General features: G+C 43.2%; 2 protein-coding genes across 2 annotated transcripts in view; one reads left to right on the forward strand and one right to left on the reverse strand.

The window, feature by feature from the left end:
- The window catches only part of Fak (protein tyrosine kinase 2 Fak), an 88,173-nt gene that overhangs the window by 59,601 nt on the left and 4,088 nt on the right, over positions 1-24,484 (forward strand). The window contains exons 5-24 of the mRNA XM_073092329.1: positions 9,842-9,997; positions 10,623-10,702; positions 11,104-11,260; positions 11,975-12,119; positions 12,697-12,818; positions 13,402-13,485; positions 13,688-13,769; positions 14,770-14,892; positions 15,088-15,168; positions 15,575-15,736; positions 16,356-16,488; positions 16,960-17,092; positions 17,545-17,686; positions 17,935-18,139; positions 18,910-19,040; positions 19,275-19,426; positions 21,545-21,661; positions 22,125-22,227; positions 22,601-22,671; positions 23,085-23,305. Of these exons, the coding sequence (XP_072948430.1) occupies positions 9,842-9,997; positions 10,623-10,702; positions 11,104-11,260; positions 11,975-12,119; positions 12,697-12,818; positions 13,402-13,485; positions 13,688-13,769; positions 14,770-14,892; positions 15,088-15,168; positions 15,575-15,736; positions 16,356-16,488; positions 16,960-17,092; positions 17,545-17,686; positions 17,935-18,139; positions 18,910-19,040; positions 19,275-19,426; positions 21,545-21,661; positions 22,125-22,227; positions 22,601-22,671; positions 23,085-23,305 (2,600 nt within the window). The remainder of the gene's footprint in view (positions 1-9,841; positions 9,998-10,622; positions 10,703-11,103; positions 11,261-11,974; positions 12,120-12,696; positions 12,819-13,401; positions 13,486-13,687; positions 13,770-14,769; positions 14,893-15,087; positions 15,169-15,574; positions 15,737-16,355; positions 16,489-16,959; positions 17,093-17,544; positions 17,687-17,934; positions 18,140-18,909; positions 19,041-19,274; positions 19,427-21,544; positions 21,662-22,124; positions 22,228-22,600; positions 22,672-23,084; positions 23,306-24,484) is intronic.
- LOC140756750 (uncharacterized) lies at positions 1,186-7,750 on the reverse strand. The gene has a single exon (XM_073092295.1). It carries the CDS (start codon positions 6,949-6,951, stop codon positions 1,798-1,800), a length of 5,154 nt encoding a protein of 1,717 aa, XP_072948396.1. The 5' UTR covers positions 6,952-7,750; the 3' UTR covers positions 1,186-1,797.

Consider the following 24,484-nt stretch of genomic DNA (forward strand, 5'->3'; position numbering starts at 1 on the left):
GGGTGTATGCGTCGTGCTATGCGCTGAGGGCGAGGCGGCTGACCACGGGGAAGGTGAGAACCGATAGTAATTAGATGCTCACGGGTGGATGAGGACGTGCGCTCCATGCTCAGTCTGCTGGCCGCTCGGCTCGCCTCTGGGGAACGGGTGTATGCGTCGTGCTATGCGCTGAGGGCGAGGCGGCTGACCACGGGGAAGGTAAGAACCGATAGTAATTAGATGCTCACGGGTGGATGAGGACGTGCGCTCCATGCTCAGGCTGCTGGCAGCGCGGCTCGCCACGGGGGAGCGGGTGTATGCGTCCTGCTACGCGCCGAGGGCGAGGCGGCTGACCACGGGGAAGGTGAGAACCGATAGTAATTATCTAAGTCCTCATCCATCCGAGGGCATCTGCTCACGGGTGGATGAGGACGTGCGCTCCATGCACAGACTGCTGGCCGCCCGACTCACTACTGGGGAGCGGGTGTATGCGTCGTGCTATGCGCTGAGGGCGAGGCGGCTGACCACGGGGAAAGTAGGACCGATAGTAATTTGATGCTCACGGGTGGATGAGGACGTGCGCTCCATGCTCAGTCTGCTGGCCGCTCGGCTCGCCTCTGGGGAACGGGTGTATGCGTCGTGCTATGCGCTGAGGGCGAGGCGGCTGACCACGGGGAAGGTGAGAACCGATAGTAATTAGATGCTCACGGGTGGATGAGGACGTGCGCTCCATGCTCAGTCTGCTGGCCGCTCGGCTCGCCTCTGGGGAACGGGTGTATGCGTCGTGCTATGCGCTGAGGGCGAGGCGGCTGACCACGGGGAAGGCTTAGAGTTTAGAGAAAAGACTAAGAGATTGATGAGCCGCTCTGCTGTCCACCGAAGAGAAAGAAAATTAATTATAATCAAGCAAAACTTTGGTAACTCCATAAACACTAAGCTATAAGTAGGTATCATGTTGGCAAAAAAGGTAACGTTTTAATCGACAGATTACGTTATAGTTGACAAATCTAGACGATGGCATTGCGATAAAAGTTTCGTAGCTTAACAATAGCGCAATTAATACATAATATTAATATGAAACAGCAAAACACTTACAAAGAGACCGAATCTCCAAAACGTAACAATTCCCAAATGAATGATTTGTAATTTCACCTGAAAGTCGTTCATCAATAATTGGACATGATAAGGTAATACAATACTGTACAAACGCCACAATCGGATCCATAGAGACCTCTCTGTCGAACACTCGAAACACCCGGTGTAACTCAGGGAACTCCGCACTCTTGCACCCAAATAAAACACAAGTTATCAAAGAGCACAAAAGTTTATTTGACTGGCCTCTTATAGCAGCTACAACGACAAGTCACCACCGCGTTTCAGAATACATGTAGCGCCATCTATCGCATCGTTGGGAAAAACAATGTGACAAGTGACATCCAGTGACAAATTGCTGCCATTAATATGCCAGTAACACCGATCAATGTATGTACATTGAACATACCGCCCACCATGGACAGTACGTCCATCTCCTTAATACAAAATGCTACATAATCTTACATTGCTTTAATCCTACCGCCCACCATGAAGTAATTCACAAAAAAAATCAAGGGGGTTTCGATACCAGAGGACTGTATACAATTTCTCCAATAATAATTAGACTAAAGCAATGGTAAAAGTTATGCTAATCAACTACTCAACAGCAAATACAATTTAGCAAATACAAACACAAAAAATCAAATAAATTGAAGATGGGCTAGATGACACTTTGACTTTAAATGTAACTTATAAGGAAAGCTATAACTAATAATACATAAAAATTCAATCTGTGACAGGCAATACAATTAATTTAGACACAGGTCTTTTAATGATTGAGTCCTTGCAACGCAAAGATACCACTCTCGTCACCTGGTCCGGACCAGGATGTTTATCTACAATCAGCCCATAGAGCCACCTGGCTGGAGGTAAATCATCTTCAATTACCAGTACGACATCACCCACCTTTGGTTCAGAAATACAGCGTGACCACTTGTATCTATGATGGAACTGTGTAAGGTATTCGTGCGACCATCTACGCCAAAAATCTTGGACAAGTCGTTGAGTAAAGTGCCACCTGTTGAGAGTACTGATGTTGGATTTCTGAAAATCGGATTCGGGAACAAGTACCAAAGGTTCTCCTACAAGGAAGTGGCCTGGCGTCAGTGGGCAAGGATCATCCGGACTACAATTAATTGAGGAGAGCGGTCTTGAATTAAGGCACGCTTCGATTTGGGCTAGCACTGTGGTCAATTCTTCGAAGGTAAGAGTGCTAGTGCCGATGACACGCCTTAGATGGTGTTTAGTGGATTTCACTCCAGCCTCCCAAAGCCCTCCGAAATTCGGAGAGTGGGGTGGAATAAAATTCCAGTTGGTGCCGTTGGTTGCAAGCCAATCAGCGATATCAGAGGATACGCCGAACCTTTCTTGTTTAAACAAGACTTTTAGCTCCTTGTTAGCTCCTACAAAGGTAGTGCCGTTATCGCTCCACAGTTCACTACAATGGCCACGTCTGGATGTGAAGCGTTTGAAAGCGGATATAAAGGTTTGAGAAGTCATATCGCTCACGACTTCCAAATGAATTGCCCGAGTGGCCATGCAGACAAATAAACATATATATCCCTTTGTGGAGTGATAACCACGACCCTTCGTAGGTCTAACGCTAATTGGACCCGCATAGTCCACACCACTATGGAGAAAAGGTCGGCTAGCATTCACACGAGCTGAAGGCAACTGTCCCATTAAAGGATGCTTGGATCGAGCAGAATGACGGATGCAAATCACACACTTATGAATATATTGCCTGACAACCCCCTTTGCATTAATGATCCAATATTTGGATCTTAAATAATTGAGCACTAATTGAGGTCCACCGTGCAACGTACGCTCGTGGGCATCTGCTATTAAAAGGGTAGTAAGGTGTGATTTGTGAGGCATAATTACAGGATGCTTCATATCCTGTTGAATATTAGCTTTTTGCAGCCTTCCGCCAACTCTCAATACTCCATCCTGATCGAGATACGGATTCAGTGAGGTAAGATTTCCTTTTTTATCTATTTTCCTTGTCTTCTTTAAGCTATCTATTTCTTCTCTGAAATTTTGTAATTGACATATTTTTATGCATGCTAATAAGGCTTCATTAATTTCTGTAAATATTAAATTAGGTTTAAAATTACTTTTATTTTTAAGTTTCAGGAATCTTCTACAGTACGCAATCACACGGGTAAGTCTATTTAATGATGAAAATTTGCAAATAATATCTTCAGAACTACAGGTAAGTGTATTTGTAAATATTTTTGTCTTTATTTCTAATTCTGTTTGTGTCATTTCTCCTTTGTTATAATGTATTTGATTTTTTCTTAGCCATTCAGGACCAGATTTCCACATCTCTAAATTTGCAAATGCTGATGGTAAAACGCCACGTGATGCATAATCTGCAGGGTTGTCATTGGATCGTACATGTGACCACTGATGAGCATCCATAGTAGTGAGTATCTCAGATACCCTGTTAGCCACAAAAGTCTTCCACCTACTAGGATGACTCCTAAGCCAAGCCAGAACAACGGTTGAATCCGTCCAGGCGTGGACGTTTTCTTTGGCAACTTCTAAGGTTTCAGAGATTTCATGAAGTAACCGCGCAAGCAAGACCGCACCACAGAGTTCCAATCTTGGAATACTCACTTGCTTTATTGGGGCCACTTTGGTCTTGGAAGATAACAAAATTACATGAACGACGCCATCACAATCGACTACTCTGGCATAAACAACGGCTGCATATGCACCATTGGATGCATCACAAAATCCTTGTAGTTCCAATGTCGCATTATCGTACGTTCCTAGCCACCGATGCATACGAAACTGGGTAAGATGACCAAGAGTGTTACGAAATACTAACCACTCTTCCAACAAATGAGAAGGAAGCACATCGTCCCAATCGATACCGGTCAGCCAAATCTTTTGAATGAATATTTTGGCTGTTACTATTACCGGTGCAAGCCATCCTAAAGGATCGTACAGCTTCGCAATATCAGAAATTACCTTTCTCTTAACAACAGGAGTTTCTAATTCAGGAAGTTGTACAGTGTATTGAAATTCGTCTGTAGTTCTATTCCACGTTAAACCTAAAATTTTGAGTACTTCATCTGTTTTAATTTCTAAACTATCTTGTATTCCTGATTCTTCTTTTATTTCCTTCAAAAGTTTTTCACTATTGCTTGACCATTTCTGCAATTGGAAACCACCCCGATTCAGCATCTGATTCATCTTCTTATAAATTTCTACACCTTCAGCTACTGATTCACAACCCGTCATAAGGTCATCAACATAAAAATCTTTCAACACACTCTCGGTGACCATCGGAAAGTCTTTTCCCTCATCGTGGGCTAGTTGCTGCAGTGCTCTCACAGCAAGATAAGGCGCTGAAGATGTGCCGAATGTGACTCGTAGCAAACGTAAATGCAGTAAATCGAGGTCTGGCTTCTCACGCCATAGAAGACGTTGATAGTCAGCATCTTCTGGAAATACTTTAACCTGTCTGTACATCTTTACAATGTCGGCTACTAGAGCGACAGGATGGCGACGCCATCGCATAATAATATGTCTCAGCTCAGGTTGAAGTGTCGGGCCTACTAATAATTCATTGTTTAGTGATACACCATTGCTGTCAAGACAAGAAGCATCGAAGACGACCCTCAACTTGGAAGTGCTTTTGTCATTCCTAACTACAGCATGGTGTGGCAAATACACAACATCAGACCTTCTAATTTCTGAATCAGGAACTCGTTCCATGTGACCCAAATCTATGTACTCTTGAATAACATTTGAGTACTGATTTCTAAATTCTGGGTTATAGTGGAACTTCTTTTCCAAAGCATAAAAACGTTTGCGAGCAATATTTTCTGTGTTGCCATATTTACAAGACGGGTCTTCGTGTCTAAAAGGTAGCTTGACCACGTATCGTCCGGACTCGTCTCTAATGGTTGTATCAGAAAATATTTGTTCGCACCTTTGTTCATCAGCAGTTAGATGTTTCTTATGTGAGGATTCTTGGTCTGACTCCAATTCCCAAAACTTTTTCAGAAGGTCATCGCAATTAATCTGAGTATGCAACCCTACAACTACATTGTAAGACTTCTCGGTACCATGTTGATGGGGATCACGTATATTACCAGAAAGGATCCAACCAAGTGTCGTCTTTTGAGCGACTGGAGTTCCCGGTGGACATTTGATTACACCTTCCAACAAAATCTGGCCATATACGCCTGCTCCTAAAATTATATCTATCTTATTTGGCACACCATATGATGGGTCTGCCAAATCCATGGTAGAGAGAGTTGATGGAACCGAAACGATCCTCTTTTCAGGAAGTAATGACGTAAGCTTACTAAGCACATACGCCTTGGTGCTCAAAACAAAAGAAGGGTCTAGACGTGAGTGAAATCTAAAATCAACCATCGCTCGAGAGGGTAAAGTACCGCTCTCCTCATCGCCTAGCCTGGATATGTGGGCTCTGGTAGGAATCTTCTTCAAACCGAGAAGCTGAACGGCAGATTCAGTAATAAACGAAGCTTGAGAGCCTTGGTCTAGCAGTGCCCTCAAAACTACGGTGGCTCTGCTCTTTGACTTGACCTCCACTAATGCCGTGGCCAATAAAGACTGGCTGGGAAAATCAGAAAAACAAGATACAACATTAGTGGACTCAACTGGTGAACTAGATGTTGCAGCAACAACATCGGCGACTGACTTCTCATTGTCAGTTGATTTAGAAAGGTTTTTGGGGTGCAAAAGTGAATGATGTCGCTTCTTACATAAACGGCATCTTGTTGAGTGGCGGCAATTATAAACAGTGTGATTCTTTCCTAGGCAGTTAAAACAAATATTATTAGTGCGGGCAAACTCGCGACGAGAGTCTGTGTCTTGCTTTGCAAATTCCTTACAATTATACAACCTGTGATCTCCAGAACACAAAATACATGATTCAGAGGCAACGTGAAACATTTTAACATTATTCCTATTAACAATTGGCTTAATTAATTTAGGATCTAAATACTCCAAAGCACGAAACCTTGACTCTAAAAATATTTTAAATTCATTAAAAGTTGGTAAGTTATCACATGCGCTAATTTGTGATTCCCATAATTTCCGAGAATCAAAATCCAATTTGGAGCTAATAATAAAAATAACAATTACATCCCATGAGTCTACATCAATTCTTAGAGTACGTAAACCCTGCAAACAATCAACTGTGTTGTCCAATAAACCCTTTATTGCCGCAGAGGACTCCTTAGTAAGAGCAGGTTGATTTATTAGCCGCTTTAACATATTGTTGGATAAAAACTTTTTATTATCATAGCGCTTTGTTAAAGTAGTCCAACATTCCCTATAATTAGCCGCTGTAACGGGCGTATGTCGGAGCAACTGTTCAGCCTCCCCCGATAGATGTCCCTTTAAATAGTGAAGCTTCTGGACATCATCAAGAGCTTCATTCTTATCGATCAACGATAAAAACAAATCACGAAAAGAGGTCCACTCAGTGTATTGCCCCGAGAAATTAGGCAAAGAAATTTTTGGCAACTTTACATTTAAATTATTAGTCTTTAAGGTTGATTGTTTTACTTCTACAGGATTATTGTAAATTTCAAAGTTTATCATGTGTTGTTTTAATTCAGTTTTATATTCTATGTAGATTTCTTCTGTTTTTTCATATATATCTGTTGTAAAATACTTATTCTTTTCTAAATCTATTTGTGATGCAATTTCTATTATACTTTTATGTGTTTCTATGAATTCTTTCCATTTTTGTTCTAATGTTTCTGACCTTGTTTGTACATAAGCCAGTGTAATTCTTTCTTTTGGTGATTTTCTAAAGTTTATTTGTGATTTTTCTATGTTCCTTTTGCATTCTAATTGAACTCTTATTAATGATTCCATTGTTGACATTAATTATTTAACTATAACTGAGGCTAAATTATTCTAAGTGTTATTACAAATTTGAAAATTTTACAAGTGTTTTAGAAATACCACAAAAAAATAAAAATCGGGCATGGATTCCCCGTCAGTACACTTTTTATGAAATTATTCTAAGTCTTAAACACTACTTGAAATTTTCTAAGTTCTACAAATTACCACTGAATTTTTCTAAGTTCAAAACTGCCAACTAATAAGGTCTAATATTGCACTGAATAAATCACTTTAATGTACTCGCACTTCACTGCCAAACCTTTGTTCTTACTGCAAGTGGCGCCCCCTGTCGGTAACGCCTGTTTGCACGAATTCTGCTCTCAACCGGACTTTCCTTAGTCTGCCAGAACTGCTCTTCTTTTGGTATCGCCTCACCAATGGCTCCCCCTCCGTGCCCCGGGTAGCACTCCAGCCAGCGGTGTTTCGCCGCTGACGGTCCGCCGAAGTGCGCAAAAATCAGAGTCCGGTCCAAACTTTAAATAAATCCGGCTCGAAGGACCAATGTACAAACGCCACAATCGGATCCATAGAGACCTCTCTGTCGAACACTCGAAACACCCGGTGTAACTCAGGGAACTCCGCACTCTTGCACCCAAATAAAACACAAGTTATCAAAGAGCACAAAAGTTTATTTGACTGGCCTCTTATAGCAGCTACAACGACAAGTCACCACCGCGTTTCAGAATACATGTAGCGCCATCTATCGCATCGTTGGGAAAAACAATGTGACAAGTGACATCCAGTGACAAATTGCTGCCATTAATATGCCAGTAACACCGATCAATGTATGTACATTGAACACGAAGTGCGGAAGGCTTAGAGTTTAGAGAAAAGACTAAGAGATTGATGAGCCGCTCTGCTGTCCACCGAAGAGAAAGAAAATTAATTATAATCAAGCAAAACTTTGGTAACTCCATAAACACTAAGCTATAAGTAGGTATCATGTTGGCAAAAAAGGTAACGTTTTAATCGACAGATTACGTTATAGTTGACAAATCTAGACGATGGCATTGCGATAAAAGTTTCGTAGCTTAACAATAGCGCAATTAATACATAATATTAATATGAAACAGCAAAACACTTACAAAGAGACCGAATCTCCAAAACGTAACAATTCCCAAATGAATGATTTGTAATTTCACCTGAAAGTCGTTCATCAATAATTGGACATGATAAGGTAATACAATACCTCACCTTAATCCTATTAGCTTCGTTATCCGTACCTGTGTAACAATACGAGACAATTATTTATTTCCGATTTTCCCGGTATCCCTTATATCCAATTCAGAGAAACTCTCGCTATTTATTCGCATTACTTTCGGACGATTTGCCACAATATAGATTGTAATGGCGTGTTCTTGTGAATCGGAGTGGTATTCATCGATCAAATATTCGCCACCGCGGAATTCGGTTTGGGGATGACGTGCAAATAGTTAAAAGTTTGTAGGAATTGTTGATGTAAACACAAATACGTTTACACACAATATACCTATGAACTTGTGTCCAGTTTTGTGTTGTAATTATGTTCTATCATTGTATACTTAGTTCTATTTTTTACTGAAGAAAAACAATATACATGTTGTTCGGCCATTATACGATTTACTTCACGAACATTAATTAGTAGAAGTCGTATTTTTTATGGAAAATACTTTACGAGTTTCTTGCGCGCCACTTCTTCATAAACCACTAAACGCGGGAAAACAGTCATATCTTAAAAATCTAAAACTAGGAAAAAACTACGCTAAGTCATAAATATTTCCATTTTTATTAAGATACGATTACTACGACGGTACGATTTTAATTTAGCTACAGCAGGTAGTTAAGGTAACAATTGTAACGATCCGACAAGATCTTGTAAGCTGAAGCATCTCATCCATTAAACATTCAGGCTCCGGAAGCTCTGACGGCGCGAGTTGAACAGAACAATACGAAGCTACTACGAGTACGTTGTTTTATGATCAAGTGCCGAAGGTGTATTATCTCGAAATGTTTGTATGTACTTAGGAATAGGATTGGAGTCCATATTATTTCCTGTAACACGGATTGTTACCGTTCTTGCTTTCGGTGGAAAGAGGTAGATGCCGGCTGACTTAGATATGAGGTAAATATATTACTCCGCAGGTTTATTCCTGAAGAGTATTAACGCATCTATGATCGACTTCAGCCAGAACCCCTGTTCTATTCGGAGTCGATCACAGATGGCCATGGGTGTCCACTGGTTCACTTACTATCAGTTCGACTGCACCTTTGCTGCTTCTATAAAATAAATAAGAAATTCTGTGAAAAAGCTGGGCTAAATTAACATATTCCGATATTTATGTAGACATAGTAGATAGGTAAGGTAACAATTGTAACGATCCGACAAGATCTTGTAAGCTGAAGTATCTCATCCATTAAACATTCAGGCTCCGGAAGCTCTGACGGCGCGAGTTGAACAGAACAATACGAAGCTACTACGAGTACGTTGTTTTATGATCAAGTGCCGAAGGTATTGTGTTATGTGGAAATGTTTGATCTTAACTGTGTGCTTAAGTTTGAAGTCTATGTTTCTTATAGTAACTAGTCAATTGTTTTGTTAATCAATTTGTTCATATACATATATTTTATTTTATTTCAATTTCTGCATCATCTGTTTCGCCCTATTCTTATTGTCTTTTCTAAACATAAACATACTAAAGGCGAATACAAAATCGAATCGCGAATGCGAAGTTGTTGCGAGCAGGTGTAGTCATACAATTTGTTATGGCGATTCATTTCTATATTCAGAGCGGACTAGCAGTTTTACGCGGACTATACCTTATATACATACCTAAAAAGTACTTTATGTTTATTTGCTACTTTATTAAAACCTGTACCATATCGTCCCCAGATACGATGGATCCACCAAGACACACCGGTGTCGGAGCTGCTGACGCGGTGGCCGGCGAGCGAGTGGCGCTTGGAGCTGCGCGTGCGCTACCTGCCCGCGAACCTGCGCGGACTGTGCGAAGCGGACCGCGTCACCTTCCACTACTACTATGATCAGGTTAGCCCCTTAAGGGTCCACTTTACAACAATTTTTGTGAAGATGACCGCGTCACCTTCGACTACTATTATAATCAGGTGAGCCCCTTAAGGGTCCACTTTACAACAGGTTTTGTTCGTGATTATCCACAAAGGATTTGTAGTATTGATAGGACATGGTCGTTTTATTAGTGTTATCGCCTATTATTAGGTGAGCCCCTTAAGGGCTCATGTTAGTTTAGATAATACACAGGCCACATAAGTTACAGCCACCCAAATTTAGTCCTGTTATATGTCACATCTATAACGATATACGTAAACCCCTGGGGGATAAGATTAAGGTAATAAGTACATAAGGTAAAGAAGTTATAATTGGACTCCCTAACATTCTTTAATGTTACGATCCGGTCAGTCCTTGCAGGTGTTGTTAAGTAGTCAACAACAGCTACATATGATTAATTTATATTAATCAGCCCCATAGGGGTTAGGATTTCTTTGCAATAAATCTCCCAGATATATTATTATGTGGGTTGTGTGGGTAGTTATAGCACTAGAGAGCTATAGTCTGATTCATAATTAGGTGTCCAAAAAGAGCCTTGCGTTCTATTATATAATATATATAACTAAATAAAAATAATTCTTTACAGGTGCGACATGACTACCTCAACGCCAATCATCCAATGGTTGACCAGGATTTGGCGATACAAATATGTTGTTTAGAAATAAAGTGAGTATGAAATTGTACACATATTACCAAATTTAAATTTCACTGATTTAAACGATAAGCAACGTAAAACGTCCAAATATTTTATAAATATAATTATCTGTAATGTGTGGAAACACACTTGGTTTTAGTTATACTCAGAATACTATTTTAGTTATACGTTAGTCGGTGAATAATCTTTAGACAAGAACACAGCGCGGAAATTAAAATCGATTTAGTTTATTTTATTTTATGTGGTCTTAAATTGAAATTTATTTATTCCTAAAAAATCATCAAATAATTTATTCACATTTAATTCACGATTTTTGCCTAAAATACATTTGAAATTAAAAAATGAAATTGAAATTTCCTTTGAAAAGGGATTAAAATTTCAACATTGAATGAACCCAAAACCTTCATTGCAGATACTTCTGTAAGGACATGCAGATATCGTTGGACAAGAAGTCGAACATGGAGTACCTGGAGAAGGAGTTCGGCTTGCACAAGTTCCTGCCCAAGTCGGTGCTCGACGCCATCAAGCCCAAGGTTCTCAAGAAGGCCATCCAGCAGCAGTTCAAAAAGGTAAGACAGCTTTCAATGAGTGAATGAATGTAAAGAGGAAGGCTTAATGAATGGTAGTTCTTGGAGTAATAAACGAGAAATGCAATATCAAAATATTTTTGGCACCAGTTCAAAAAGGTAAGTTAGTTTTGAATTAGTGAAGGAATGTAAAAACGAAGACTGAATATTGGTTCCTGGAGTGACAAATGTAAAATAAAAATATTTTCATTCAAAGTAAGTGTTCAGCATTTTACAACACGAGCTTAGAAGAAATTGTGCAGTGCATGCAGTGCATATAATTTTAACTGGCCACTGCCACTTATGGACATCTATAATGACCCTATTTAAGATTAAAGTCCTACCGAAGGTCAAGCCACAGATAAGTTGCTACACCGGGGGACTAAGTTGGTACACCTCGAATTTGAATGTCTCTTAGCACAATCTTCAAACCAGAACACAGCAGCACTTAACACTGCTATTAAATAATAGAAATAGATGTAAAGGTAGTGCTGCCGGAGTCGAACGACAAACTACTCTACCTTCTTCAAAATAGCTTAACTTATAGATAACTAGCCTATAACTAAAACTCAAATTAAATATACATATTCTTTTCAAGATTTGACACTTGCTAACAGACATTGCATACAGTTCCATTGCGCACTGTTATCTAATATCAATTGCTATGCTGCCGTTCAACTCGACAATATATCCATCCCCCTCTCTCATTCCCCGCAGGTGGCGAGCCTGAGCGAGACGGAGTGCATGCTGCGCTACCTGGAGACGATGCACACGCACTACGGGTACGACCGCGAGACGTTCACGGGCGCGCTCGGCTCCGGCTTCGCTATACCCGTCGAACTTGCTATCGGGCCCGATATTGGTACTCTTGTTACACTTATTATTTTGTTTGTTTGTTTGTCTGTTTGGTTGTGACAGAAAGAATGGTACGGCCGTGCCGCTTGTTTTTCTTGTTCGACTTGGCGGGGGCATGACAGTGTCCCCAGATTTATTGATGTAATTATGAGTTAGTAATTATTCTTCAATAAGGACAATCGATTTTAAGTTTTTATTGTGGTTATTTACACATTGTATTCAAGCAATATATTTATTATTATTTTTGTTTAAAACATCCTATAACCATTTAATTTGACTTTCAACCTATAAGACTATGCATAGTACAGAGAGGTCAGGCTGGTACTTAGAACATATCCAACCTGATTACCAAATTTTAATAATTATAGCCTACAATCTGCCTCAGTGAATTGCCTCTTCAATTCACAAGGATTTTTTCAAATTAGATTTATGTAAAATTAGTTAATAAATGCATTCAAATGAATTGAATGTAAATGAAATGAAATTCGTAAAAAAAATCAGAAGCCATAAGGAACTTATAATTATTATTCTTATATAACATAAAATAGTTCAACAATTAAACAATTTATTTATATTTATTTCAGATATATCATACGTGTCACATAAAGCAGGGGAGCCTCCCACGTACACGAAGATCGCCTCGTTCAGCGACATCGTCGCCGTACAAACGCTCAAATCCAATTGTACACAGTCGTCTCAAACTCAGGTACTAATATAATGTTAATAAACTTCTGTACTAAAGTTTTAGTCCGCACCGAACTTCTAGTCCGTTCTGAAGTCGGTGGGCGCAGGTGTAGTCAGAGAGCCAATGCGGTCGAACACAACTACAAGCGTACACTCCGTAGCAACGTAAGGGCACACTAACGCAGCTATGTACCAGTGGGTGAGAGCGGGCAGCAGGGGATGCCGAGGGGCCGCACTGTCTTCGTCCCGCTGATATCTCCAATGTGCTGTTGCGATGAGACTCACTTCTATATTCAGAGTGGACTAGAATTTTGCCGCGGACGATATCAATCTGAAAGCAGAGTTTTCTACAAACTCGAGAGAGCGAGAGATTACAACAAAAAACAGTGTTTATAGTAATACACAATATATACGACAATAAGTATTTGTCGGCGAAAAATGTCTATGAGACATTTGTAGAAGTTTAAAATTGTGGGAGGCCCCATTCAACTTTTCGCCCCAAGCCTGCGGCGTTCTTAGTCCGCCACTGCAGTAGAGTCCAGTAGAGATAGAAATTTATTATAGATAGAGATAGAGATATTAATTATTTTTTGTGTACCTTCTAGAGCGGGTCGTGTGGTAAGGCAGCGCTACAGCTGAGAGTGAAGGGAGCCTCGGAAACGCTAACTATTACGTGCAGCAGTGTTGACGTTAGTATTTAAAATATGTACACATTTATATGAATTGGAAAAATATTCATTATAAAATATAGATTTCACTTTTTTCATTTAATCACATTAATTTTTCGTTTAATAATTAATAATTCCAGTAATTGTTCTTGTTTATTATTTTACTTTCCTACTGTTCCTATTTGTTGCATTTTCTGATACCATAAAATCAATTTGATTGCAGGCTGCAGAAAGCTTAGCGGACCTAGTGGACGGTTATTGTAGACTAGTTACTGACTCGCAGACCTCGCTGTGGAACAGAACGAGTAAGTAAACATAATAGCAATATCAACCTAATAACGGAAATATTTACAGATGAACATACAGATGTTATGAATGATAGTATGAAGTTGTACATACATTTTAGAGCTCTTTGTGGTTCTACTCCGAAGGCACCACCACCGCACTTATTTCTGCCTAATAATGGCAGCCGAACACAGCACTACTTAAGTACTGCTGTGTTCGGCTTTGAAGGATGCGACAAGGGAGATATACTTAGTCCTCAGAGATAGGAAAGCCCTTGTGGCCAAACTCAGGTAGGAATCTGATCATTGGTATTAACGTTTAATGAACCTATCAATAAAATTACTATTTTAAATATGGCAATAATTATAAAAACATTATTTAATTGTAAGGAAATATAAAAGAAAGAAGGATGCATAATCCAGGTCAAATAATAAATGTGTACTGACTCTACTGACATACATTTTTTGTCTATTACAAGCTACCGTATGGAAACAACTGACCTGCCAATGTAAAAGTAAGTCTGTGTGTATGTGTGTATAACCATATAGATAATATAAATGCAGAGTACGCGCCAAACTTCTAGTCCGCTCTAAATATAATTTCAGAACGGACAAATTATATTTAGAGCGGACTAGAAGTTTGGCGCGAACTATATTAATGTCATCAAATTCATTCGTGTTAAAAAGATATATTAAAAACCATTTTGCTTCGATTTTATTTAAATTTTACTTATATTATTACTTAATTTATTTCTGTATTCAAATTTAATGCCAACATCATCTTTTGCTAATGCTTTAATACGTGTTGCAAGCATTCGTACAAAAATATAATTAATAGTACCTGCAGAGCTATAGTGTACCAGGGGGTGGCACGATGTGATCAATAAAAAAATAATGTTTATTAAATAAGGGCCCAATTTTATTCAAATCTCTTATGCAACTTTTGCGTGACTTAGAAATATTCATAAACAAAAACTTTAATTAATAGGACAATGCTTTTAATAAAAAAAACTGTTTACAGCGGAGATGAGCAGCAGTTCGTCGGAGGGCAAGACGAGCTCGTGGGAGGCCAACACGGCCACGCTGCTGTCGGAGGACTACGCGGAGATCGTCGACGACGACGCGGACTACTCCACGCCGGCCGGTAGGTAGCTTGCACTAGTGTAGCTCGCAGATTGTCGGAGGGCAAGGCGAGCTCATCGACTACAACGAATTTACGACAACTCGACGCCGGTTGATGGTCTCCGACGAATTAAATTGTGTTTATTTTCGTTTCAGCGGTCAAGGATGATGCAAAATATGATTATTAAATTAATGTTTTTTTTTATTTTTGTTACAGTTCGTGATTACGAATTGGTTCGTAATCAAATTGAACTCACCGAAATCATTGGCGAAGGGCAATTTGGAGACGTACATAAAGGTACATTTTTAAATCAATAAAAATATATTGTTCTTTATTTTATTGTGGTATATGGAACATTTAGCTTTGTTCATGTTTGGTATATGTAACTATTTTTATGAAAGAAGGGTAATGAGGTAACGAGTATTTGTGTAAGAAATTAAATTTTGAAAGTCAAATTTATTTCGGTTTCACTGTGAATTGAGACGAAATTAAAGGTGTTTATTTTCGATGGCCATACAGAGGGGCTTGTTAACATATTACTTGTTATACCGATGCATGGGATTCAAATCACTGAGCTACCCATATTTTACAATTTATTACATTACTTTCTTAGAACTCGGAAATCATTAAAATTATGTCCGTTAATTATTTTTTTTACACTGCACCTTGATCAGTTGTCACGGAATCGAACCCGGTCCCGCAGGTACGTGCAAGGTGTCGGCGGCGCTGGCCAACCACCCGTCGCTGCGGCGGCAGCTGGCGGCGTCGCGGCGCGCCGGCCGCGCGGACGCGCTGCCCGTCGCCGTCAAGACCTGCAAGCTGGACGCCGACCTCGACACCGCCGAGAAGTTCCTGGAGGAGGCCTGTGAGTACCCCCCGTCCTCCCCGCACAGGCACGTACTAGGTGTCGCGCCGGCCAACCACCCGTTGCTAGTCTGAAGGAGGCCTGTGAATACCCCCCGTCCCCCCCGCACAGGCACGTGCGAGGTGTCGCCCTGGCAACCACCCGTCGCTGCGGCGGCAGCTGGTGTTGTCTGCTAGGACCTGCGACCTGTGACAGCAGAGTAATTCCTGGAGGAGGCCTGTGAGTACCCCCCGTCTCCGTCCTCCCCACACAGGCACGTGCTAGCTGTCGTGCTGGCCAACCACCCGTCGCTGGTCTGAAGGAGGCCTGTGAGTATACCCCATACCCCCTTCACTCTTACAAGTACAAGCAAAGAGTCCGTGGTGCATGAGGTCATCAAAAATAACTTTCTCGAAAATGACGGCGTAAACTAGCAAACAACATATATCGCATCTCTCGCCGCCAACCGCCCTTTTCTCCATCGATAACCTACTTAACAATTTCACGAAGACTTCGGCACTTATATGCTCTTCCTCTGACCTTCCCACTCCTTCCTCCTTTCCAACGTCATTAGTACGTGCAACGTGTTACTAATAAACTACGAAATGAAACGTCTGACCTTATAATCAATCCTTTCCAGACATAATGCAGCAGTTCTCACATCCGCACATCATCGGATTAGTGGGAGTTTGCAGTACGCCACCCATTTGGATTGTTATGGAGCTGGCAACGCTCGGAGAGATGAGAGCCTACTTGCAACAGAATTCTCATAGGTTGGTGTATAACGTTTTTATCACTACGAGTACAAAATCTAAATACGAACGACACCGATAAGTTCTCGCAAGAAAACCCCGCTATGGTTTTTCGTTTGTCTCTCACTTTGGTGTTCAAATCCCAGAGTACAATGCTGAACAAAACCACGTTGCTGTTATTTACTTTGTGGTTAGAAGAATTTGATAAAGAAAAGTTGGCAGATTTCTTGTCTTGGATAGTTTGTTATATATCAATATAGTTGGGGTAATGTTTTTGTGAATTTTATTATTTGTAGGTACATCTTGAGTGGCATTGGCCACTTAACATCAAGTACCAAGTGTGGTCGTTTTCAAACATTGCCACTTACACAGAAGCTATGGCAAAATTACGGCATACACGTACCTACCGTAGTCTACATACACATAATAAACGCACTAACCCCATTCTATAGCAAAGAAATATACCTAGTAACAAATTTTTAATATTTTCAGGTTAGAAACGTGTACGCTAGTGCTATACATCTACCAGCTGTCCACCGCGCTCAGTTATCTGGAGAGCAAGAAGTTCGTGCACAGAGACATCGCCGCTAGGAACGTGCTCGTCTCCACGCCTACGTGCGTTAAGGTACGGTTTTGATTTCTATCTTTTTATTTTGTTCTATCTTTTTATCACATATAAATTGAATTTAAGTACGTTATGAATGTACGTCTCTATGTAAGAACAAACTTTAATTTGTTACTGGTGTTTGTAAATTGTTTTTATAATAATAAAATACAAATTTTATCGAAGTATGTACCTAATTAAAATGTATGTGAAGAATAGATAACCTCTTTTCCTTTGAGAAGATGGTTAAAAATTGAAATCTATGGCAACATTTCATAGTTAGTACAACTTTTTCTACGGAAAATGTGCACGTGCATATGTGGGCGAGGCTGCATAGACATGCAATCCCGGCTAATGGTACATGTTTCAGTATATATTTTTTTCTTTGTGAAAACACAATATAAAACACTTAATAAGTACACATAAAACCAGAATGATATTAATCTAAGTCATATTTAATTAATTTATTGCAGTTGGCAGATTTTGGTCTATCCAAGATGGTGGAGGATAAATCCTACTACAAGGCGTCCCGCGGCAAGCTGCCTATCAAGTGGATGGCGCCGGAGTCCATAAACTTTAGGCGGTTCACCTCCGCTTCCGATGTTTGGATGTTCGGTAAGTTTATTTTAGTTTGACTGTATGTAATGTACTTGTGTGTTACTAATATTCATATCTATTTCTATGTCTTTAAAAATAGTACCTATGTTTCAAGTTCAATGAAAATTAAGTGAAAATTAAAATTGAAATTGTAATAAGAATTTAAATTGATTTTGACAACGAAACGAAATGAAAATGAAAATTGTTATGTATTAAATATTTATGTAAAGTGACGATGACTTATGCGCTGTTTCCTAATCCCCCAGGTGTTTGCATGTGGGAGATCCTCATGCTCGGCGTGAAGCCGTTCAGCGGCGTGAAGAACAACGACGTGATCGGCAAACTGGAGAACGGCGAGCGTCTGGCGCTACCGCCGCGCTGTCCGCCGCGGCTGTACTCCGTCATGTCGCGCTGCTGGGCGTACGAGCCCTCGCAGCGCCCGCCCGCGCACGCGCTCAAGGAGACGCTCTTGTGAGTACCGTCCCCCCGCGCCGGGGGTCGCAGGGGGCCCGGCACGGTCCCCGCGGCTGTACTCCGTCATGTCGCGCTGCTGGGCGTACGAGCCCTCGCAGCGCCCGCCCGCGCACGCGCTCAAGGAGACGCTCTTGTGAGTACCGTCCCCCCGCGCCGGGGGTCGCAGGGGGCCCGGCACGGTCCCCGCGGCTGTACTCCGTCATGTCGCGCTGCTGGGCGTACGAGCCCTCGCAGCGCCCGCCCGCGCACGCGCTCAAGGAGACGCTCTTGTGAGTACCGTCCCCCCGCGCCGGGGGTCGCAGGGGGCCCGGCACGGTCCCCGCGGCTGTACTCCGTCATGTCGCGCTGCTGGGCGTACGAGCCCTCGCAGCGCCCGCCCGCGCACGCGCTCAAGGAGACGCTCTTGTGAGTACCGTCCCCCCGCGCCGGGGGTCGCAGGGGGCCCGGCACGGTCCCCGCGGCTGTACTCCGTCATGTCGCGCTGCTGGGCGTACGAGCCCTCGCAGCGCCCGCCCGCGCACGCGCTCAAGGAGACGCTCTTGTGAGTACCGTCCCCCCGCGCCGGGGGTCGCAGGGGGCCCGGCACTATTTTATATGGTGATTCCTCTATTTTATATGGTCATAGATGTCCATTAGTCTACCTGAAGCCGATCACAGATGCGTTGCTACTCCTCAGAACTGCGATTTATGAACATTACGTATTATTCAGACTTCCATGTAATGTTTATTTTATATTAATAATATTAATTTTAATATATCTATTATAGTGAGATCCTACAAGAAGAACGCAGCACGGCGTGGGATACGATGCGACGAGAGAATCGTCGTGTCGCCGCCGCGTCGTGGGGGGACGAACCCCCACCTAAACCTGAACGGCCTAGCACCAATCTCACTGGAGGTTAGTTAGAATATTTTATAGTCTTATATTGTGTTCAAAATTTGTTAAAATAGTTTAGAACTATGTGCTGATGTATGCAAGTAAATATATTTTTGGCATTTCATTTGGCAGTAAAATACTAATAAATTGAAGTTAAAAACGAATAATTAATTCTGTGTTATAATGCGCGCATCTCCCTTTGTCTTGTTCGGCGAGTACCTAAGTATAGCATTAAATATAAAATGTCGTACGTAGGAGTGGACAGCGGCGCAGGCGGCCCCGGCGGGCCGGCGGCGGGCGCCCCGCAGACGTACATCGTGGCGCAGAACCCGCTCGTGCTGGCGCACCTGCTGCGCGAGAACCAGGCGCGCGCGCTCGACCCGCAGGCCTACACCACGCCCGCCTCGGTATTCAACACCGTCGCCGTCCACTTCGCGGAGAACCCGGCCGCCCCCGTCCTGCACACCGCCCCCATCCCCGCCGCCTCCCTGCACCGCCTCGACCCGCTCGCGCCGGAGCCGCCGGCCGGCACGCTCGCCGGCGTCGTGGACGCGGCCGGCAGCTGCGACAACCTGTGCCCGCCCGCGGAGCCCGAGCCCGCGCCGGAGCCCGAGCCGGCGTACGCGAGCCGCGTGCGCTCGCTGGAGCGCCTGCCGCGCGGCGTCGCCGGCGAGCGCGGCGCCCGCGTCGGCTCGCTCGAGCGCACGCCGCTCGCTCGTCAACGTTCCGTTCCCGCGTCGCCGCCGCGGGTTCGCCGCGAGCCCGACGTCGGTCAGTTCGCGGTCCAGGGCGCGTTGAACGCTCAACTGGCCGCCAGCGTCGTCAACAAGATGCGCCATCAGCCCGACCCGCCGCTAGTCGAGGAGATCTACGACTTCGGCGGCGACGTGCGCAGCTGCGTGGCGGTCGCGGCGCAGCGGGCGGGCGCGACGCGGGCGCTGTGCCGGGCCGCGCACGCGTACGTGCCCGTGGGCGTGGTGCAGGGCGTGCCGTACGCGGGGCCGAGCAAGGCGGCCGGCGTCAAGCAGCTAGCCCCGCAGTTCCGCTCGACGAGCCCGCTGCAGGGCGGCGGGGCCGTGGCGTTCGGGTCGCCGCCGCCGCTGCAGCGCGCGCAGCTGTCGGCGGGCGCGCGGCCGCAGCTGGCGGGCGCAGCCGCGCTGGACGGCGTGTACGCCTCGCGGCAGGAGTGCTCGCCGCTCGTGGCACCCCAGCACACGCAGGTGATTCCGGACGCACGGACGCACCCGTATACATAAATGATGTGCACAAACGAGCATGTTTATTGGCATTTTTTTGTTTTCAAAATTGTTTTCGTAGATTACTTGAATGGTATCACGATAGTGTAGTGTACGTGTAGATATTCGGAGCTGTATTCGCATGCATATCATACAATTCGCCGATATATTTTGTGGCAACGCACCCCTGGGACGAAACGTTAAATCGCGCCGTGGACGCAGTATAATTTTACTGTATATAAACAAATCTTGGTTGAACATTTCGTATGATGGTAAAACTAATGAATGGTATATTTATCGAGTGACATAATTTGTAAATAAACAAAAGTGAACGGTGTCCATAACATTCCCTTCCCTGTGTCTTGTAAATGAATCCGTGTTTTCTTTTTCCAGAATTTTGTGTCCATTGGGTTCTCCGGTGAAATTGGTTTTTTATATTTTTATTTTAACTTTTTATATTTTCGTTTGGAATCACATGTGAATCTTTTATTTGCCGCTGTTTTTGTGCTTTATCGACTTTATGCAAGTAAAGCGTATAATTTGTATAAATGTTTGTTGCTATTTATTTAGTAGTCTTTTTTTTTGTTTTTGACTTTTTGAAGCTTTGGCTTAGAAAATTGTTTGAAATTTAGATAGTCCAAAAGTTGAGACAAAAATAATTTGATAGTTCAAAAGTTGAGACAGTATACCATTTCCAACCAAATAAGTAACATTTCACATGTGGTTTTCATAAAACGTCATTTAATGACGTCGACATCTGTTGATGAACTAACTTTGTTTTTGGTTACAAAAATTAAATAATTTTGGTATTAATTGGTCAATGTCCTCATTAACAAAATTGTATCTTGATTAACAAAAAAAATCATATATTGTACAAAATTTTATATAAAATATTATTATTGGTACTAACTACAAGGTTAGTTCTAAAACATAGTTGTAATAAAGCACGAATGACTTTATTTTAAATACATTAATTCAAAAATTCATTCAATAAATTCATTGGTTAAAATAACACCTTTTTATCTGCTTTGTGCTGTATATGTTATAATCTCTATTAGAATCAATTCATAAAATTGTAATTTATCAAATAAAGTAAATAATTTTCAGAACGTGCAGGGTTCGATTCCCGGTCTAGTTGGTCATCTAAAGGTATTTGCATATGATCTTGATATTGCTATAAAATACATATAATTTACCAAAATACAATAAAATAATAAATGAATTTCATCAGTCATTCGTGCTGTCAATTCCCCGTAAGCATGGACTCTAACCTCTATCAATAATGAACAGAGTCCAGAGTTCGACACCGAGCAAGCGGTGGAGAGGCGGCTGTTAGCAGAGCTGGCGAGACAGCAACACCAGAGCGAGGAGGACAGACGATGGTTGCAAATGCAAGAGGATAATCTGGTAAGGAATGGCGACTGTTGCGATTATTCGCCATATGTCACCAGATGGCGACACTAGTTTTTTGAATTATGACCCCTTTATTATTCTTCGCCAGTTGAGTAAAATTTTAAAGGTTGACTTTAAAGTTGGAATTTTAAGAAATGAATATAAATTACTAAGGGAAAAAATAAAATTTTCACACAGAATAAGAAACCGTTTTTAATGAGTTCTGCAAACTCTGAATTTTGTCGAAAGACAATACAGTAAAAAATGTATTCAAAAATAAAATTTAAAAATAAATTGCAAGATTGTTTTTCCCCTTAATTCCTTTTAATTCGGTGAAGCTTAAATAAAGTGATACTGGCCGAAGCTAACAGGCATGCTGTCGCTCGTGTGCTACCTCCGTAATTTCAACTTTGGTCCTTCGCACCGGATAATTCATAAATAACAAAACCAACACTAAACCTTATTCATTTCTCAACAGAAGCGTCTATCGAACGTTCAGCTGACGTCGTCCACGTCGACGGAGGAGGCCGCGGGCGAGGCGCCCGCGCACGACGGCAAGCCCACTAGTCAGCCGCATTCCGGTTATTATATATTATACCTATAATTCATATTTTATTTCAAGCTTCATAATTTTAATGACGTGATACTTTGATGACGTCATCAAAACATTACTGTTCCACTGATAGGCAGGAGAAGGACTTGGGCTATAGTCCATTGTGCTAATCAAGTGTGAAGACAGATGAAGTCTACAGAAACTTAGTAAAAGTCGCAAAATTGCATCCTTTGCGAACTGTTTCAAGAAGACGTGCAGGTTTCTTTACGATGGTTTTTCCACCGTTAATATTTAGTGTAAAAAAGTGACGAGTACTATGATGGAGATAGATGTAATTATAATAAAATAGATGAAGATACTATGAAACTATGAGTAACTAAAATGTTTGTTTGTATTTACAGCGGCGAATTCATCGGACACAAGTCCGGCCAATACAGTCAAACCCAAAGAGCGACAAGGAAGCGAAGACAAGGTAAGACCACTTGATGATAGGGAATGACAGAGAAGCACGCGACCGATATTTATAGCGCTCATTAGCACAGTCTTAAATGCATTAGTGTAGCGTAAACTGCTGATGGTACCAAATGTACGTTCGTGGCCCGTACAAGTAATATAATTTTATCTGATTTTCCATTCCCAAAGTATCACAAAATAGTTTTTGGGTAAAATTTATTTTTGATAAACTTTATGAATTTTATGGTTGTAAAGAGTTTAAAAAACTTACACGATACGAAGAGTGGACGAGTATTTTAATTTAAATTCAAGGTCGCTGATGCAGAAGAATCAAGGCGTACTGAATACAATCAAGTAGATTATTTACATATTGGTATTTTCGTCTATTCGTTAATACTCGGCGAATATGAACATTTGTCGTGTGATCCCCAGGGTACGTCGAACGCACCGCACGTACCCCGCGGCGCGGGCGAGCCGGTGTACAGCGCGACCACGGCCGTCGTGCGCGCCGTCATGCGGTTAGCTGGCGCGGCGCAGCGCGGCGCACCGCCACCTGACGTGCTGGCCGGAGTGCGGGGCGCGGGGCACGCACTGCGACGCCTGTGCGCCACCGTGGACCGCCTCGTGTTGCTTTACCCGCCGCACGCGCAAAGGTAAGGATCCCTCCGCCTACCTCCCCCCTTACTGCGTCGTGCTGCTATACACGCCGCGCGCGTAGAGGTAATCCCCAAGTGCTGTGCGCGCAGGAATAAGCCCCCCCTTCCCGCCTACTCCCGCATACTCGCCGAACGCGCAAAGGTAAGCCCCTCCCCCAACCTTGTGCTGCTGTACGCGTGGCGTGCCCGGTGGTGCGTATGGCCGTGGTGAGCGCAGTCATGCGGCTGGCCGGCGCAGCGCAGCGGGGAGCACCGCCACCTGATGTGCTGGCCGGAGTGCGGGGCGCGGGACACGCGCTGCGACGCCTGTGTGCCACCGTGGATCGCCTCGTGTTGCTTTACCCGCCGCACGCGCAAAGGTAAGTCCCCCCGCCTCCCTCCCCCCTACTGCGTCGTGCTGCTATACACGCCGCGCGCGAAGAGGTAAGCCCCAAGTGTTGCACGCGCACAAGTAATGCCCGCCTCAAGCTGCTGTACTTGCCGGACGCGCAGAGGTAAGCCTCCCTTCCCCACCTTGTGCTGCTGTACCCGCCGCGTGGCGTGCCCGGTGGTGCGTATGGCCGTCGTGCGCGCCGTTATGCGGTTAGCTGGCGCGGCACAGTGGGGCGCACCGTCATCCGACGTGTTAGCTGGTGTGCGGGGCGCGGGGCACGCCCTGCGACGGCTGTGCGCCACCGTAGACCGCCTCGTGCTGCTGTACCCGGCACATGCAGAGAGGTAAGCCTACCCCGTAACCTAATTTAACCTTTTTTTTTTATGCACGAGGGGGTAACCTTCAAAAGGTACCCGATGTCGTTGGAGCAACACAGAGTTATGTAGACTGTTACCGCACTAAAACACACCCATTAGCCGTCCTTGACGCTACGTAAAGGACTCCAGGATCACGGAAGAAACAGAGACAGAGTCTTCAAAACGTGTTGCCCCATCAGGCTCCGCCCAGATGAGCATGAGCTCGTCGCACCCTCTGGTGTGTACAACGGCATGCGGCCACACATACAGCTGCCCTTCCCAGGACCACCGACTAAGAAGTTCGAGCTCCCACTCTTGCTAGACACAGAAGTCCCCTTTTAGTCGCCTCTAACGACAGACAGAGGATACCATAGCCCTATTCTAATCCCGGAACTACAGAGACAGCATACTTTGTGGCTGCTCATCTATTCGAAATGAGATCTCTCC

This window comes from Epargyreus clarus, unplaced genomic scaffold, assembly GCF_041222505.1.
Source record: "Epargyreus clarus isolate Ecla_fem2 unplaced genomic scaffold, WU_Ecla_fem_2.2 ptg000035l, whole genome shotgun sequence".
NCBI classification, from domain to species: domain Eukaryota; kingdom Metazoa; phylum Arthropoda; class Insecta; order Lepidoptera; family Hesperiidae; genus Epargyreus; species Epargyreus clarus.

What these genes read in the sequence shown, in the direction of transcription:
- LOC140756750 (XM_073092295.1), bottom strand. Translation starts at nt 6,951, where the DNA reads ATGTCAACAATGGAATCATTAATAAGAGTTCAATTAGAATGCAAAAGG.